Source organism: Sciurus vulgaris (assembly GCF_902686455.1).
Source record: "Sciurus vulgaris genome assembly, chromosome: 4".
NCBI lineage: Eukaryota > Metazoa > Chordata > Mammalia > Rodentia > Sciuridae > Sciurus > Sciurus vulgaris.
The window spans coordinates 15,279,866-15,296,539 of NC_136464.1; the positions used below are offsets into that span (position 1 = coordinate 15,279,866).

General features: G+C 36.7%; 1 protein-coding gene across 1 annotated transcript in view; it reads right to left on the reverse strand.

Moving 5' to 3' along the window:
* Positions 1-16,674, reverse strand: part of ATRNL1 (attractin like 1) — a 746,355-nt gene that overhangs the window by 565,685 nt on the left and 163,996 nt on the right. Inside the window, 1 exon segment of the mRNA XM_079136646.1 lies at positions 4,931-5,149. Within this exon segment, the coding sequence (XP_078992772.1) occupies positions 4,931-5,149 (219 nt within the window).

Consider the following 16,674-nt stretch of genomic DNA (forward strand, 5'->3'; position numbering starts at 1 on the left):
AAATTTTAATTCGGGATAGGTTTTATGTATGTGTGAGGTGTGTGTATTATAAATGCCTTCTCTAATCTTATAGCTTACTCTGTTTACTCTCTTAATGATGTTTTTTCTTAATATTTGAGTATAATTTATCATACTTTTCCACAGTCAATCTTTTGTATCCTGCTTAAGAAATCATCATCTACTTCAAAGTTCCTAGTATGTTATGTTAATGTCATATGCCAGAAATTGTACTGTGTTAGCTTCCACATTTAGATTCACAATCTGTATGGAATTAATTTTTCCATGTGACATAGGGGTCTAGATACAACTTTTCAGAGCTCTAATGTATGCAGTATCATTTACTCACAAAACCATCCTTTTTCCTGTTGTATGGCATTGTCACTTATTTATAATAAATATTTTTTAGTTGTCAATGGATCTTTTGTTCAATTTTATTTTATTTACATGCAGTGCTGAGAATCGAACCCAGTGCCTCACACATGCTAGGCAAGTACTCTACCACTCCAGCCCCTCATTTTTTTTTTTTCATAAATCAGGCAACCATATTCTGTGGTTTGGATATGTGCCCCCAAAAGTTCATATGCTGTCAGCCTGGTCCCCAGTATGGTGGTGTTGAGATGGGGGAGCCTTTAAGAGGTGTGGCCTAATGGAAGGTAATTAGATCATGTGGTTAGTATCTTAGAAGTAGTTCTTAGAAGTGTAGTTCTCCCAGGACAAAGTTAGTTCTCTAAAGAGAGAATGTTATAAAACAAGGCTACCCCATGTGCTTGGCTTCTTCTACACATGGCAGTTTCCTTTTCCATTTCTCTGCCACTTTGTGATACAGTCAGGAGGACCCTCACCAGAGGCTGAACAGATGGAGCTACCTGATCTTGAACTTTCAAACTGTGAGTTAAATTAATCTCTTTCCTTTATGAAGTACCCAGCCTCATAAAGAACACAAAAAGAACTAAGAAATCATAAACACAGAAGCTCCATGATTATGATGGGGTTACATCCCAACAAATCCATTTTAAGTTAAAAATGACATACATCAAAAATGCATTTAATACAACTAGCCTACCCAACCTCAGCTTAGCAATACTATACACTGCAGTGTATCAACTCTTCACCATAGTGACAGCACAGATGGCTGGGAGATACAGCTTACTTTTGCTGCCCAGCATCACAAGAGTGTTGTGCCCATCCCTAGTCTAGAAAAGATAAAAATTCAAAGTACAGTTTCTACAAAATGCATGCTGCTATCACACCACTGTAAAGTCAAAAAATAGTTAAGTAGAACCATGCTAAGTCAGGGACTGTCTTTTACGTGAGCCTGTTTTTATAATTACTATCATGGTTCATTGGCTTATCTGTTTTTGTGGCAGTTTTACACTGCTTTAATTACTATGTATTTGACGTAAGTATTGATAGCAGGTAATCATAAAAAATTATATGTATCCTTTTCTTGCTTTTTGAATGCTCAATGAAAAATTATGATAATATCAGTCACAGAACTCCAGAAACCTTCTCTGGATCACTGCTAACTAAAATTTTTTCTTGACGAAAAATTTCGTCAAGAAATTTTTCACACATATATTATCCCTGCTCATACCTAAAAAGAACTGGAGAGTCTTGTAGGATTCATAGCTTCTTCCTGAAATGCTGGTGCATGCATGCAGAACAATTATGTCTGACCTAATTTCTTCATATGCGCCAGGCATGGTGGCACAAGCCTGTAATCCCAGCAGGCTCGGGAGGCTGATCAGGAGGCTGAGACAGGAGGATCACAAGTTCAAAGCAAGCCTCAGCAATGGCGAGGCACTGAGCCATTCAATGAGACCCTGTCTCTAAAATAAAATACAAAATAGTGCTGGGGATGTGGCTCAGTGACTGAGTGCCCATGAGTTCAATCCCTGGTACCCCCCAAAAATTCTTAGAGCTTATGAAATCACATGAAATTCTTCTACCTCTTGGATTATAAAAATTTCCCAGTAAATTCTATTTTACATGTGAACCAGATGGCACCTACAATGTGTGTGGTGTCTATATCCCCATAGCATGATGAGGTTTTAAAATATTTCCTCTACTATTTTCCATTTTCTCCTTCAGAAATTCCTATTAAATATACTCAGAATTTTTCATTATATCCTCCCTGTCTTTAACCTCTTTTCATTCTTTGCATCTTGTATTGCTTCTATTTATTTCTTCTGAACTCTGGATTGTTTCTTTATATTTACCTTCTAGTTTATTAATGATTTCTTCAACTACATCTACTCATCTATTTAATGCATCCACAGATGGGTGTCACAGCTTCCAGGCCCTCTCAACAAACAGAGCTAGGAAATAACTGCATGCATCCTACCTCATGTACACATACACATTCACTTCTATCTTTTTATTAAAACAAACATGAATTCATGCTACTCTCTCAGGCTCTAATCTAGCATCAAACGATTCATTTTAACCTTAATCTTTAGATAACTTTTTTATTTTTTTACAATATTTTTAGTTGTAGATGAACATAATATCTTTATTTATTTTTTTAATGTGGTGCTAAGGATTGAACCCAGTGCCCCACATGTGCAAGGCAAGTGCTCTACCACTGAGCTACAGCCACAGCCCCCTTTGCATTTTTAACCTTTTCCCTTAAAGTTAAGAATCCTGGCTCCCATTAAATACAAATTATTTATTTGTTCATATCCAATAAACACATAAAGTATTATTAGAAACTATTAACTTGTATCTGTGAGAAACAAATTTACCAAACAGAATACAGTGTATGTATGTATGGGTTTCTCCTTTTAGTATCAAAACTGTTTTTCCAAAGCTACCGTTAAGTCATTTTTTGTGAGACTGTGGCATTTGCAATAATATGGGTAGATTCATTTGTCACAATTTGCATTCTATCCTGGGGTTCCCTAACTTACTGGTTAGCTTATTTTTAAATTTGTACAAAGCTTATTCTTTGTGATATGCAGCAAGGATGGGGGGGTGTGGATGGTCATAAGGATCAAACAGAGTCTTACACATGTTAGGAAGTGCTCTACCACTGATGTGGTTTAGATGTGATATGTCTCCCAAAAGCTCATGTAGAAGACAATGAAAGAACATTCAGAGGTGAAATGATTAAGTTATGAAAGCCTTAATTAATTCTCTGATGGGATTTATTGAGTGGTAACTGAGGGCAGGTAGGCTGTGGCTGGAGGAGGTGGGCACTGAGATGTGCTTTCAGGGTATATATTTGTGTCTGGCAAGTGAAGTCTCTCTCTCTCTGCTTTCTGATCATCATCTGAGCTGCTTCTCTCTGCCACACTCCTCCATCATAATATTCTGCCTCACCTCAAGCCCCCAAGAAAGGAGTCAGCTGTGTATGGACGGAGACCTCAGAAACCATAAGCCCCTAATAAACTTTACCTCCTCTAAAATTGTTCAGTTTGGGTTTTTTAGGCACAGCAGTGAAAAAGCTGACTAAAACAACTACTGAGCTACCTCCTCAGCATAAAGCATAGATTTTTGATAACTGCATAGAGTTATATATTTACTATCTCAGTAACATACCCCCCCACAGTTCTGACCTTCATAATTTCACAGTGATGCCTCCTTAAAATCAATCCTTCACCCTACTCCTAGCAAATAACTGACCTGTTTTTCATCCACATAGTTTTGTCTATTTCAAATCGTCTTATAAATGAAGTAATACAAACTATAGTTTGGATCAAGCTTCCTCCATTAATGGCTGTCAGGATGGCCAAGTGGTCTAAGGAGCTTCTTCCACTAAACAAAACATATTTAAGATTCATATGTTTTTCTGAGAGTCAACAGTTTAATCCATGTTATTGCTTTTTATATAACATAATCTGTGCAGAGGGAACTGTTGCAATTTGTGCCACATTCCCTTGATTCATCTGGTCCCAGTGCTATACGTTGTCAGTGTCTCATCTAAAGCATGTTCTGCAGTGTCTCTCTACTTTCTGCTGCAGCTTTTTTCACTGGTGACAGTGGAAGCTATTGGTCAGACATGCTGACACACCTCAGAAGTACCAGGGAATTAAAATCCACAAGGACACTGATCAACCAGTGGGGAACAGAAGGCAGTGGTTAAATGCCCCAGCCTCCCAGTACCTCACTGGGATTAATTATGAGGAACATTAAACATGGTTGGTCCTCACTGGGTCTGAGTCCCAATTTCCCAGTGTAGTAGCCAGATTCACAATGTACATATTATTAACTTTCTGGTTCCTTTTTGAAACTCTCTCCATCCCTCATTTATGCCCCCTAGAATCACCTCCCAAATAAACCACCTCAACCAACTCCCTGTGTCAGGCTGTTCTCTCTTCTGCACCACTCTTTACCCAGATATCCCTGTGCTTCGTTCCCGCATCTACTTCAGGTGTTTACTTTAACTTTTCAGTGTGGTATTTCTCTCAGTCCACTTTAAATAGTAAGCGTTGTCCTCTTCCTTCTTTTATTTAGATACTAGCACTTATCACTATATAACTTCATATGTGTATGTAATTAGTTTTATGAATTTCAATTAAAATGAGTTCTATTAATGCAATGATTTCAGTCTAATTTATCAATTTTGCGACTTCGGTACCTAAAACACTCTTTAGCACATAGTAGGCACTCTATAAAAATGTATTGAATAAATTAATTTTCAAGAAGATTGACTTTATTCAGCATCGATTTCCTATGAAGGAAGCCCCTGAAAAATTAAATGATCTTCAAAATTGATTGGTAGTGAATACCACTGGCAGCTTTCAAAAGAAGGCCAGATGACTCCAGCATAGATGTTACATGTAACACTACAATACTTACCATGAAGTTTCAGTGTATATAGTGAATTTCATGAGAACTCTAAGATACACAATGGTGTGAACAATAGAAGTTTATAATATCTTGGTTCTTTCAAACAGAAACTGCAATTATTTCATCACATTCTGATTACCTGGACACTGGATAAAGGACCACTCGTAGTTCCTTTCTTTGGGGCATAGACTGGTGTCAAGTACCATCTCACTACTGTGAATGCCAGCAGATTTCACTGGTCCCCGTGAAGACCCTTCAATGCAGTGTCCTCGTCCTGTGTTACTAGGATCATTGCACCAGCCACATCCAGGCTGTTCCAAACACTGTCCACAGGTTCTCAATCCAGAACAATTCTGAGCTATGTGACAGAAACATTAAAAAATATGTGACTTTATATTCAAACAGAATTGTAGGCTAAAGGAAGAATAAACATAATTATGAAAAAAAAAATAGTGTCATCATCTACAGTTAATGTAGTTAATATATTTTTGCAACAATATCTAGGAGATAGGAATTGCCTAAGCAAATAAAATATATCGTGAACAAACAGATAAATGAACAGAATTGGGAAATTTAAAAAAGTGGGGGTGATAACCATGGCATGGAGAAAAATGAAGTCAGTGCTTCAGAGACTCCTGAGAACCTTGTCACTTCAATAATTTTCAGGAGTTGATCCAGGGGTCACAAACCAGTTACACCATTATCTGTGATGACAGAGCTGTGTTAGGTCTTCAATGAGAACCTCTGCACCCTCCCCTTGGACATCAAGTGTAAGTGATGCCTCCCCATTCCCTGAGACTCCTGAACCCCACTTAGACTGCTTCTCAAAGCCAATGCTTTCCCCAAGGGTCCAAGATGATGATATTTGCTTATATAAGTAAACTCAATTTCACCACAAGAGCACACTGAATGGGAACAAAGGAACCTGATAATCAGCTTCAGTCACAAGCAGCTATGTGCACACTCTTTCAGGGCTGCAGGATATCTCTCCATGACTGATGGGCTAAAGCTCAACTTTTTGACGTATAACCTATAAGACTTGCTATACTTACCAATGTTGTGATGTCATTAAAGTCTGACATCATAGTCATAATCTTTGCTATGTGATGCTTTAAACTTTAATCCCAGTATCCTATACTAGGCTGAAATTTTCTGTAATTCTTTTACTTTTTGCTATGACTGGTATACTTTATCTGGGAAATTGTTTAACCATAAAGAAAAAAATAGTGACAGACTTATAAAGCACCATGAATGATGTCTTCTATCATTTGCCAGAAAAGCCCAGGGGAGGGAGGGGGTAGGTAGTAAATTTCTTGCAGACTCAGTTTCATTGTGTGGTATTAACGACTTAGATGCTACTCGGTGTTTAACATTGCTGGAAGTAAAAATGTTCCTCAGATTACTGTAAATAGGAATGATGTGAGTTTCTCAGTGAATATCAGGAACTCATTATAGTAGGCTGTGCAGAGACAATAGAACATTGAAGATTGTATTAAAGAATGTATCGATGATATTATTTGTTGTGAATTCTTTGAGAGTTAATTATCTCAGAAACTGAATAAAAGAAGATGAAAAATAAGTACCACCTCTTATTTTATTTAATAAGAAATAAAAAAGGAAGACTACTCTGAGTCATTGAACACAAACAGCTAATGTTAACCTTCTAGACAAATGATTCATTGGTATAAAGTCTTCCTTTTGAAATTTACATTTCTTCCAACAGTAGCTGGTATGACACTTTATCTAGAGGAAACTTAAAGACAAATTAACATTCCATATGCTGCCATCCCTCCTTAGTTTGCTTGGTTTGAAATATTTCTCTAATGTCTATGATTGTATTTAGTCCACAGTATCATTAACTGGTTTATTCCTATTGTCCTCAAAACTATATTGGCTTGCTATACAATTCATAGGAAATAATGGAAAATATCAAATTAGTTATGTTATCATAACATTCCAATTATTTACTATCATGTGATGGTTTGCAGTAAAATTTACTAGGTCTTACCCAGAATAAATTTGGTTTTCTAATATACTTATAGTGTATGCATATTTCCTAGGAAAAAATTTTATCTTAGAATCATTTTTTTTTTAATTTTTAATTTTAATTAAAAATCATTAATTTACATAGGGCAATGTTGTTTGATTCATTTTGTTATTTTTTCCCTTCCCCCCTCCCATCCCTCTTTTCCCTCTATACATTCCTTTCTTCCTCATTCTTACCACCCTCCTTATCCCTAACCCTAAACCTAACCCTAACCCTAACAATAACCCCTCCTACCCCCCACCCCCATATGTCCTCATCCACTTATCAGCGAGATCATTCGTCCTTTAGTTTTTTGAGATTGGCTTATCTCACTTAGCATGATACCCTCCAATTTGATCCATTTGCCTGTGAATGCCATAATTTTGTCATTCCTCATGGCAGAGTAATATTCCATTGTATATATATGCCACAGTTTCTTTATCCATTCATCAACTGAAGGGCATCTGGGTTGGTTCCACAATCTGGCTATAGTGAATTGAGCAGCTATGAACATTGATGTGGTTGTATCTCTGTAGTATGATGATTTTAAGTCCTATGGGTATAGGCCAAGGAGTGGGATAGCTGGGTCAAATGGTGGTTCCATTCCAAGCTTTCTGAGGAATCTCCATACTGCTTTCCAGAGTGGCTGCACTAGTATGCAACCCCACCAGCAATGTATGAGTGTACCTTTTTCCCCACATCCTCGCCAACACCTATTGTTGCTTATGTTCTTGATAATCGCCATTCTAATTGGGGTGAGATGAAATCTTAGGGTAGTTTTGATTTGCATTTCTCTTACTACTAGAGATGTTGAACATTTTTTCATATATCTGTTGATTGTTTGTACATCTTCTTCTGTGAAGTGTCTGTTCATTTCCTTAGCCCATTTGTTGATTGGATTATTTGTATTCTTGGTGTAGAGTTTTTTGAGTTCTTTATAGATGTGGGATATTAGCGCTCTATCTGAAGTATGATTGGCAAAGATATTTTCCCACTCTGTAGGCTCTCTCTTCACATTACTGATAGTTTCCTTTGCTCAGAGAAAGCTTTTTAGTTTGAATCTATCCCAGTTGTTGATTCTTGCTTTTATTTCTTGGGCTATGGGAGTCCTGTTGAGGAAGTCTGATCCTAAGCCAACAAGTTGAAGGTTTGGGCCTACTTTTTCTTCTATAATCTGCAGTTCTCTGGTCTGATTCCGAGTTCCTTGATCCATTGTGAGTTGAGTTTTGTGCAGGGTGAGAGATAAGGGTTTAATTTCATTCTGTTGCATATGGTTTTCCAGTTTTCCCAGCACCATTTGTTGAAGAGGCTATCTTTTCTCCATTGCATATTTTTGGCCCCTTTGTCTAGTATGAGAAAATTGTATTTATTTGGGTTTGTGTCCGTGTCCTCTATTCTGTACCATTGATCTACCTGTCTATTTTGGTACCAATACCATGCTGTTTTTGTTACTATTGCTTTGTAATAGAGTTGAAAACCTGGTATTGCGATACCACCTGCTTCGCTCTTTCTACTGAGGATTGCTTTAGCTATTCTGGGTTTCTTATTCTTCCAGATGAATTTCATAATTGCTTCCTCTATTTCTGTAAGGTACATCATTGGGATTTTAATTGGAATTGCATTGAATCTATATAGCACTTTTGGTAGTATGGCCATTTTGACAATATTAATTCTTCCTATCCATGAACATGGGAGATCTTTCCATCTTCTAAGGTTTTCTTTAATTTCTTTCTTTAGTGTTCTGTAGTTCTCATTGTAGAAACCAAATCATGTCAAAAAACAAAAATGAGTCCAATGACTAGGAATACAAATCATATCACAATAATACTGTGAATGTTAATGGCCTCAACTCATCAATCAAAAGACATAGACTGGCAGATTGGATTAAAAAGAAAAATCCAACAATATGCTGCCTGCAAGAGATGGGTTTCATAGAAAGAGATACCCATAGACTAAAGGTGAAAGGATGGGAAAAAACATACCATGCACACGGACACAGCAAAAAAGCTGGAGTATCCATCCTCATTTCAGATAATGTGGACTTTAAGCCAAAACTAGTCAGAAGGGATAAAGAAGGACATTACATACTGCTTAAGGGAAGCATAAATCAGCAAGACATAACAATCATAAATATCTATGCCCCAAACATTGGCTCATCCATGTACGTCAAACAAATCCTTCTCAATTCCAGAAATCAAATAGACCACAACACAATAATACTGGGCGATTTTAACACACCTCTCTCAACGCTGGATAGATCGTCCAAACAAAAATTGAATAAAGAAACCATAGATCTCAATAACACAATCAACAATTTAGACTTAACCGACTTATATAGAATATACCATCCAACAAAGAACGAATACACTTTCTTCTCAGCAGCACATGGATCCTTCTCTAAAATAGACCATGTTTTATGCCACAAAGCTATTGTTAGCAAATACAAGAAGATAGAGATACTACCTTGTACTCTATCAGATCATAATGGACTGAAATTAGAAATAAATGACAGAATGAAAACCAGAAACTTCTCCAATACTTGGAGATTAAATAATACACTATTATACGATGAATGGATAACAGAAGACATCAGGAGGGAAATTAAAAAATTCTTAGAAGTAAACGAGAACAAAGACACGTCATATCAAAATCTCTGGGACACTATGAAAGCAGTACTGAGAGGAAGATTTATTTCATGGGGCGCATTCAACAAAAGAAGTAGAAATCAACAAATAAACGACTTAACACTACAGTTCAAAGCCCTAGAAAAAGAAGAGCAGACCAACACCAAAAGTAGTAGAAGACAGGAAATAGTTAAAATAAGAGCTGAAATCAACGAAATTGAAAGAAAAGAAACAATCGGAAAAATTAACAAAATAAATAGTTGGTTCTTTGAAAAAATAAACAAAATTGATAAACCCTTAGCCACACTAAGAAAGAGAAAAAGGGAGAAAACTCAAATTACTAAAATTCGGAATGAACAAGGAAATATCACAACAGACACGAGTGAAATACAAAACATAATTAGAAGCTATTTTGAAAATCTATACTCCAACAAAACAGAAAACCTCAAAGACATCAACAAGTTTCTAGAGACATATGAATTACCTAAACTGAACGAGGAAGACATACACAACTTAAATAAATCCATTTCAAGCAGTGAAATAGAAGACGTCATCAAAAGCCTACCAACAAAGAAAAGTCCGGGACCAGATGGGTTCTCAGCCGAGTTCTACAAAACCTTTAAAGAAGAGCTCATTCCAATACTTCTCAAAGTATTCCATAAAATAGAAGAGAAGGGAACCCTCCCAAACTCATTCTATGAAGCCAATATCACCCTGATACCTAAACCAGACAGAGATACATCGAGGAAAGAAAATTTCAGACCAATATCCTTAATGAACATCGACGCAAAAATTCTCAACAAAATTTTAGCAAATCGCATACAAAAATATATTAAAAAGATAGTGCATCACGATCAAGTGGGTTTTATCCCAGGGATGCAAGGTTGGTTCAACATCCGGAAATCAATAAATGTCATTCACCATATCAACAGACTAAAAGTTAAGAATCACATGATTATTTCAATAGATGCAGAAAAAGCATTTGATAAAATACAGCATCCCTTCATGCTCAAAACACTAGAAAAAATTGGGGTAGTGGGATCATTCCTTAACATTGTGAAGGCCATCTATGCTAAGCCCATGGCCAATATCATTCTAAATGGTGAAAAACTGAAAGCATTCCCCCTAAAAACTGGAACACGGCAGGGATGCCCTCTTTCACCACTTCTATTCAACATTGTTCTTGAGACTCTAGCCAGAGCAATTAGACAAACCAAAGAAATTAAAGGGATACGAATTGGAAAAGAGGAACTCAAACTATCCCTGTTCCCTGATGACATGATTATATATTTAGAGGAACCTGGAAATTCCACCAGAAAACTCTTAGAACTCATAAGTGAATTCAGTAAAGTAGCAGGTTACAAGATCAATGCTCATAAATCCAATGCATTTTTATACATAAGTGATGAATCTTCAGAAAGAGAAATTAGGAAAACTACCCCATTCACAATAGCATCAAAAAAAAATAAAATAAAATACTTGGGAATCAATCTCACAAAAGAGGTGAAAGACCTCTACAATAGAATCATTTTTTGAGGAAAGATGATCATTAAAATATCTTAGCATTACAGGCAAATTAAATATCAACTATTCTCAATACAACATTCCTGCTAGTGCTTTCTAAATAGCTAGGAAATCTTAGGTTAAAGAATCCTGAATGACAAACTATTTTCTAGTACTGCTTATCTATTAGATTTTAGGATTTAATAACAAGTGATAAAATTTCATGTTCAAAGAAACATCTTAGTCTCTTAGAATTCATTTTAGATATAAAACTATTAAACAAGGAAATGTTGGTTTTGTTTTGGTTCAGGAGTGGAAAGAAGCATGCACTGTTGAAAAATCAATTTTTTAATCCATTCTTTAGTATTTAATAGTGACTCAAACCTAACAGACTCTAAGTGTTTATATTTTTCTTATGGAAAAATAGTATTACAGGAAAGTTTATATATACTATGCTACTATCCTTAAAGTTATGGATAGTGTAGAGACTATATTTGAATTAAAAAATATTATTTTATTTTATTTTTGGGAGCTTTGAATGGTCAAATTATAAATATTCACTGTGATTTTTTAAATGTATAAGGATTAGAAAAATCAATCTGCAAGAAACCATCGTCAAATTTAAGAAATGATCTACACCAAGAATACAAATAATCCAATTCAATCAACAAATTGGCTAAGGAAATGAACAGACACTTCACAGAAGAAGATGTGCAAGCAATCAACAGATATATGAAAAAATGTTCAACATCTCTAGTAATAAGAGAAATGCAAATCAAAACCACCCTAAGATTCCATCTCACCCCAATTAGAATGGCGATTATCAAGAACACAAGCAACAACAGGTGTTGGCAAGGATGTGGGGAAAAAGGTACACTCATACATTGCTGGTGGGGTTGCCAATTAGTGCAGCCACTCTGGAAAGCAGTATGGAGATTCCTCAGAAAGTTGGAATAGAACCATCATTTGACCCAGCTATCCCACTCCTTGACCTATACCCAAAGGACTTAAAATCAGATACTACAGAGATACAGCCACATCAATGTTCATAGCTGCTCAATTCATAATAGCCAGATTGTGGAACCAACCTAGATGTCCTTCAATCGATGAATAGATAAATAAACTGTGATTGATATATATATATATCACACATGCACACAATGTGATACACACACACACACACACACACACACACAATGGAATATTACTCAGCCATAAAGAATGATAAAATTATGGCATTTGCAGGCAAATGGATGAAATTGGAGAATATCATGCTAAGTGAGATAAGCCAATCTCAAAAATCCAAAGGACAAATGATCTCACTGATAAGCGGATGATGACACATAATGAGGGGTGGGAGGGGTGTGTTAGGGTTAGGGTGAGGGTTAGGGAGGGGGGCAAGAATGGAGGAAGGAAGGACTGTATAGAGGGAAAAGAGGGGTGGGGAGGTGGGGGGGAAGGGAAAAAATAACAGAATGAATCAAACAACATTACCCTATGTAAATTTATGATTACACAAATATGCCTTTACTCCATGTACAAACAGAGAAAACATGTATCCCATTTGTTTACAATAAAAAAAAGAGACATGATTGTCTTCCTTAATTGCAAAAAAATACCAATTTTTAAATTGGACAAGTAAATAAAATCTACGAAATACTGAAAGAAATACAAATTTGTGCCAGGTGTAGTAGCATACGCTGGAAATCTCAGCAGCTGGGGGGACTGAGGCAAGAGGATCATGAGTTCAAAGCCAGCCTCAGCAACTTAATAAGGCCCTAAGCAACTTAGCAACACACTGCTCAGTGGTTAAGTACAACTGGTTTCATTCCCTGGTACCATGAAAAAAAAATAAAGAAAGAAATACAGATTTGTGAGTAATATGCTCTCAAGTTTCTTATTATTCTAGTTTTACTATTTCACTTTCGTTTCATTTTCATTTGAACTTCTATATATTAAAAACTAAATCTTCTATTATTACTTTAAATAATGCCCTTGGAATTCATTTTCACAAATAGAGCATCTAACTATTTTAAAGCTATCAATTATTAATAATCCAAGTTATTAACAAAGCTTTCTCAAAAGCTGTTAGGCAAAGTTAGTCTTAAAATATATTTCCTTTCTTTAACTTGTGAATTTTAAATATTGAAACCTCAATATAGTAACTAGAGAAGATTGCTAGATTCACATTTGCCTCTCATTTTCAAAGACAAGTTTCCCTTAAGTTCCTTTTACCAGAAAACCAATCATTGAGACCGTTTTCTAAAAGCAACATGAAACTTAGATCCTTTCTAATATATTTTATTTGGAACTATAAATATGTTTTTAAAGATTTCTGTAAATGTTAAATAATTAGGTACCTATGGTAGAAAATGATAATATAAATCGGTCATATATAATTAATTCTAAAAAGATACAAAGCTAAAGGCAAAAGCATGACAAAGTCATCACCCAAAAGTCAACAACTTGAAAAAGTAACAGCTGCTTAGATTTTGAGCAAGAATGTCATCTTCAGCCCTAGTGCAGATTTTATTTGGGGCCTTTTTTTTTTTTAACTCAATACAAGTTTACTCATTAAAAGCACAGCAAAAAATAATAATAATTGAAAATAAACTTGTTTTTCACATAAAGTAGATTAGTGCCAGGTAAATACTACTTTCAGAAATATGAGGTTGCCTTGAGGTAAGACACAATATCCTTCTTCCCCACAATGATGCACATAATTAAAAGAGCACATAATTAAGAAGCTCTGCCACAAAAATAACCACTATCGTAAAGCTGACATCATCAGCACAAATGAAGCATACACAGCCACAGGAAAGTACACATGACAGAGAAGACAACAGATTTACTCTAAGTAACTTAGAAGTTATTAGGAGAATAAGAGCCTGGAGACTTTCATTTACTCTATTTTTTTAACCTTAAGTGAAATATATCACATATACAGAGTAGTACATAAAGAAAAATGAGAGATTAATGAAGTATTATAAATAAACACTCTGTTCCTGTGCACAGCTTGAAAGCGGAACATTGCCTCCCTTCTGCTGCTTCCCAGTCAGCACACTAATCTTCTCCCAGAACTACCTTCTACCTGACATTAATGAGAAATACAGTTGGTTTTGTCCATTTTGCAAATGTTATCTAAAGGATCTCAATCAGTATCTAATCTTTCACATGTGGCATCCTTCACTTAACATCAGTGTTTGTGGATAGACAAAGAGGACTACTGAGGTAGGAGAGGTTAAAGACCATCTCACCTCCTCACTAGTCTCCAGTCCTGATATTCAATTCCCCTAGGCAGCTGGTTTCTAGTTATGTTTTCTGTGCTACCAAAGCTACTTCAGGCCAGCAACCCCCTCAGTGTCTTTGCAAAGTCCCTGAAAGGAGAAAGCAACTAGGAGCTAAACCCCTAATACATTCAGCTATGCCCATCCCAGGCTTATGACAAGAGCTTGGGTGAAAGTGTGTACAACTTCAGCTGGGCATTCTAGACTGTAGTATGTCACTTTTTTGTTTCAACTCTACAAGCAACCATGGTACCCATAAGGAGCAAACACTAGATTTAAGTGGATCTCTCAGGGAGGGAGCCATCCACCCTGGGAATGACCAAAGGCCCAGACAAGCCAGTGAATCTCCACCTGGCACTGCCTAAGCAGCTGACTCCCTCTAAGTGGAAAGATAACTCATTCAAGCAAGAAGGGGCAATAATAACTATCAGGCCATGTTTTCTGGAGGCCACTAGATCCCAGGAGTGAGCAGGACACTTACAGACCTCAAAACAACAGATTCACGACCCAAAAAGATCTCAGAATTATCTAGTTGCTGACTTCTCACTTGAACAGCCTACCTCTTAAAAGAAAAATTTAAAAGCTCAGAAGGAGGAGAGAAAAAGAGTTGATGGGCACATGATGCAAGCTGCTGCAGGGATGGTTGTCTGTACCTCATCATAATCATGTTGCCACTGACAGCTTCTATGGAGGAAACACAAAACAGCCAATGGTCCCACAAGAAGGTCTTGAGGATACTTGGGAAATGTACAGGGAAAACTGAGTTATGGTCCACACTCCTAGGAAACCTCCAAGTAGCCTCTATCCAGCAGAAAGGAAGACAAGGAAGCAAGGGAACTGATGCAAAAACCTGAACTGGACCTAAAAGAGCTATAGGATGGGAGGAGAGGCGAGATAAGAGCAGTGGAGAACTTACAGCTATCTGTAGGAAAAAGGAATTCGATTTGTGATAAAGATCTAGAGAGGTTTCCCTGGTAGAGAACTGACATTGTTTCTTCCTCTGTCCTATTTAATGACTTTCAACCATGACACATGCCTGAGTTTAACAGATACTGGACCCTAAGGAGTTATCTATGACCCCTTTGATTGAACTGTGACTGCAATTGCTTTGGAGCCTGGCATGAACACACCAACATATTCACTGAATGTGCTCTTTTCAAACACTGCTTTCACAGGCTTACGTATTGGAAGAAAAATAAATAAATTCTAAGGACTCTTGGTCCCTCTGTCTTGATACTCACAAGAAATAGGAAACTGAGAAATAGGAAACTGAAGAAGAATAAAACATTCCCTTCACTTTATCTATGACTGTTAAGACTTCGCAAGTAAATGGATGTTTTGCTTTGTTCAAATCAAATTCTAGATGGACATAAATTTGGACACCAACTCTATCTCAGATAATTCTACAGCTGCCTGTGGTGATGGGTAATTCTTGGGTTCCTACAAAGCACATCATTAAAAACAATGGCAACAAAAATCTAGATTGATCACAAAATGAACTGAACCCAGTGAGTGGGACATGACTGCAACAGTGAGAAGTGGGTAAGGTAAGGTAGCAGCAGGAGTTGCCTTTTCAACTTTCTAATTCTGAATATAAACAGGCCCATTAATTATTTCAGGTCCCTATGGACAGGCATATTTTTGATGAGCTTCAGTATGGGAGCCAGGATTATGGGAAGACAATGTTCTCTGTTAGCAAGGTACTCGCTGGAACAAGGACCTTCTCCCAAGCAGAAGGAGCTACGCAGGGTCTGAACTTTCCCCCAGGCCACCAAGTGTTATCAGTAGTGTGATGTGATTCCCTTAGCAGTCACCTTCTGATGCCCTCTGTCTTGGCAAGTGAGGCCACTCCCATAACCATAGAGTACCCAGTATCAAAACTTCGGTCAGATGCATCCTTGTCCTGTACTTCATATAACACATGGGACCAGCAAGGGGAAGATCTTTCTCCTGAAGAGTAACCCACAGCAAGTCCAGCACTGCCCCACTGCCACGACTCTCCATAAGACACCAAGACTCTGCATCCTGCATTTGTAACAGATATATCAACATTGATATTTTGGCCAAAAACTGCTTACCTGAATCTAATCATGAGAAAATAAAGACAAATACAAATTGAGAGACCTATAAAACAATTGGCAAAGATTCTTCAAAACTGTCAAAGTCATGTAAGAAAAAGAAGACATGAGAACTCTACTACATTAAAGGATATTAAAGAGGCACAACAAAGCAATATGTGATTCTTGTGGTGAGTGCTACTGTGAAGTGTTATGTCACCTTCCACCTACAGAGTTCAGAGGGCAGTGAGCATAAATGTGGCAAAAATGTTAATATTTAGGGGAAGATAGTGGAATTCGAAATCATGATATAATGCAAATCAGAGGCTAAAAGCATTATCAGATTTTAAACCTAGCTGTGACAATATTTTTTTCTCATTAGTTGA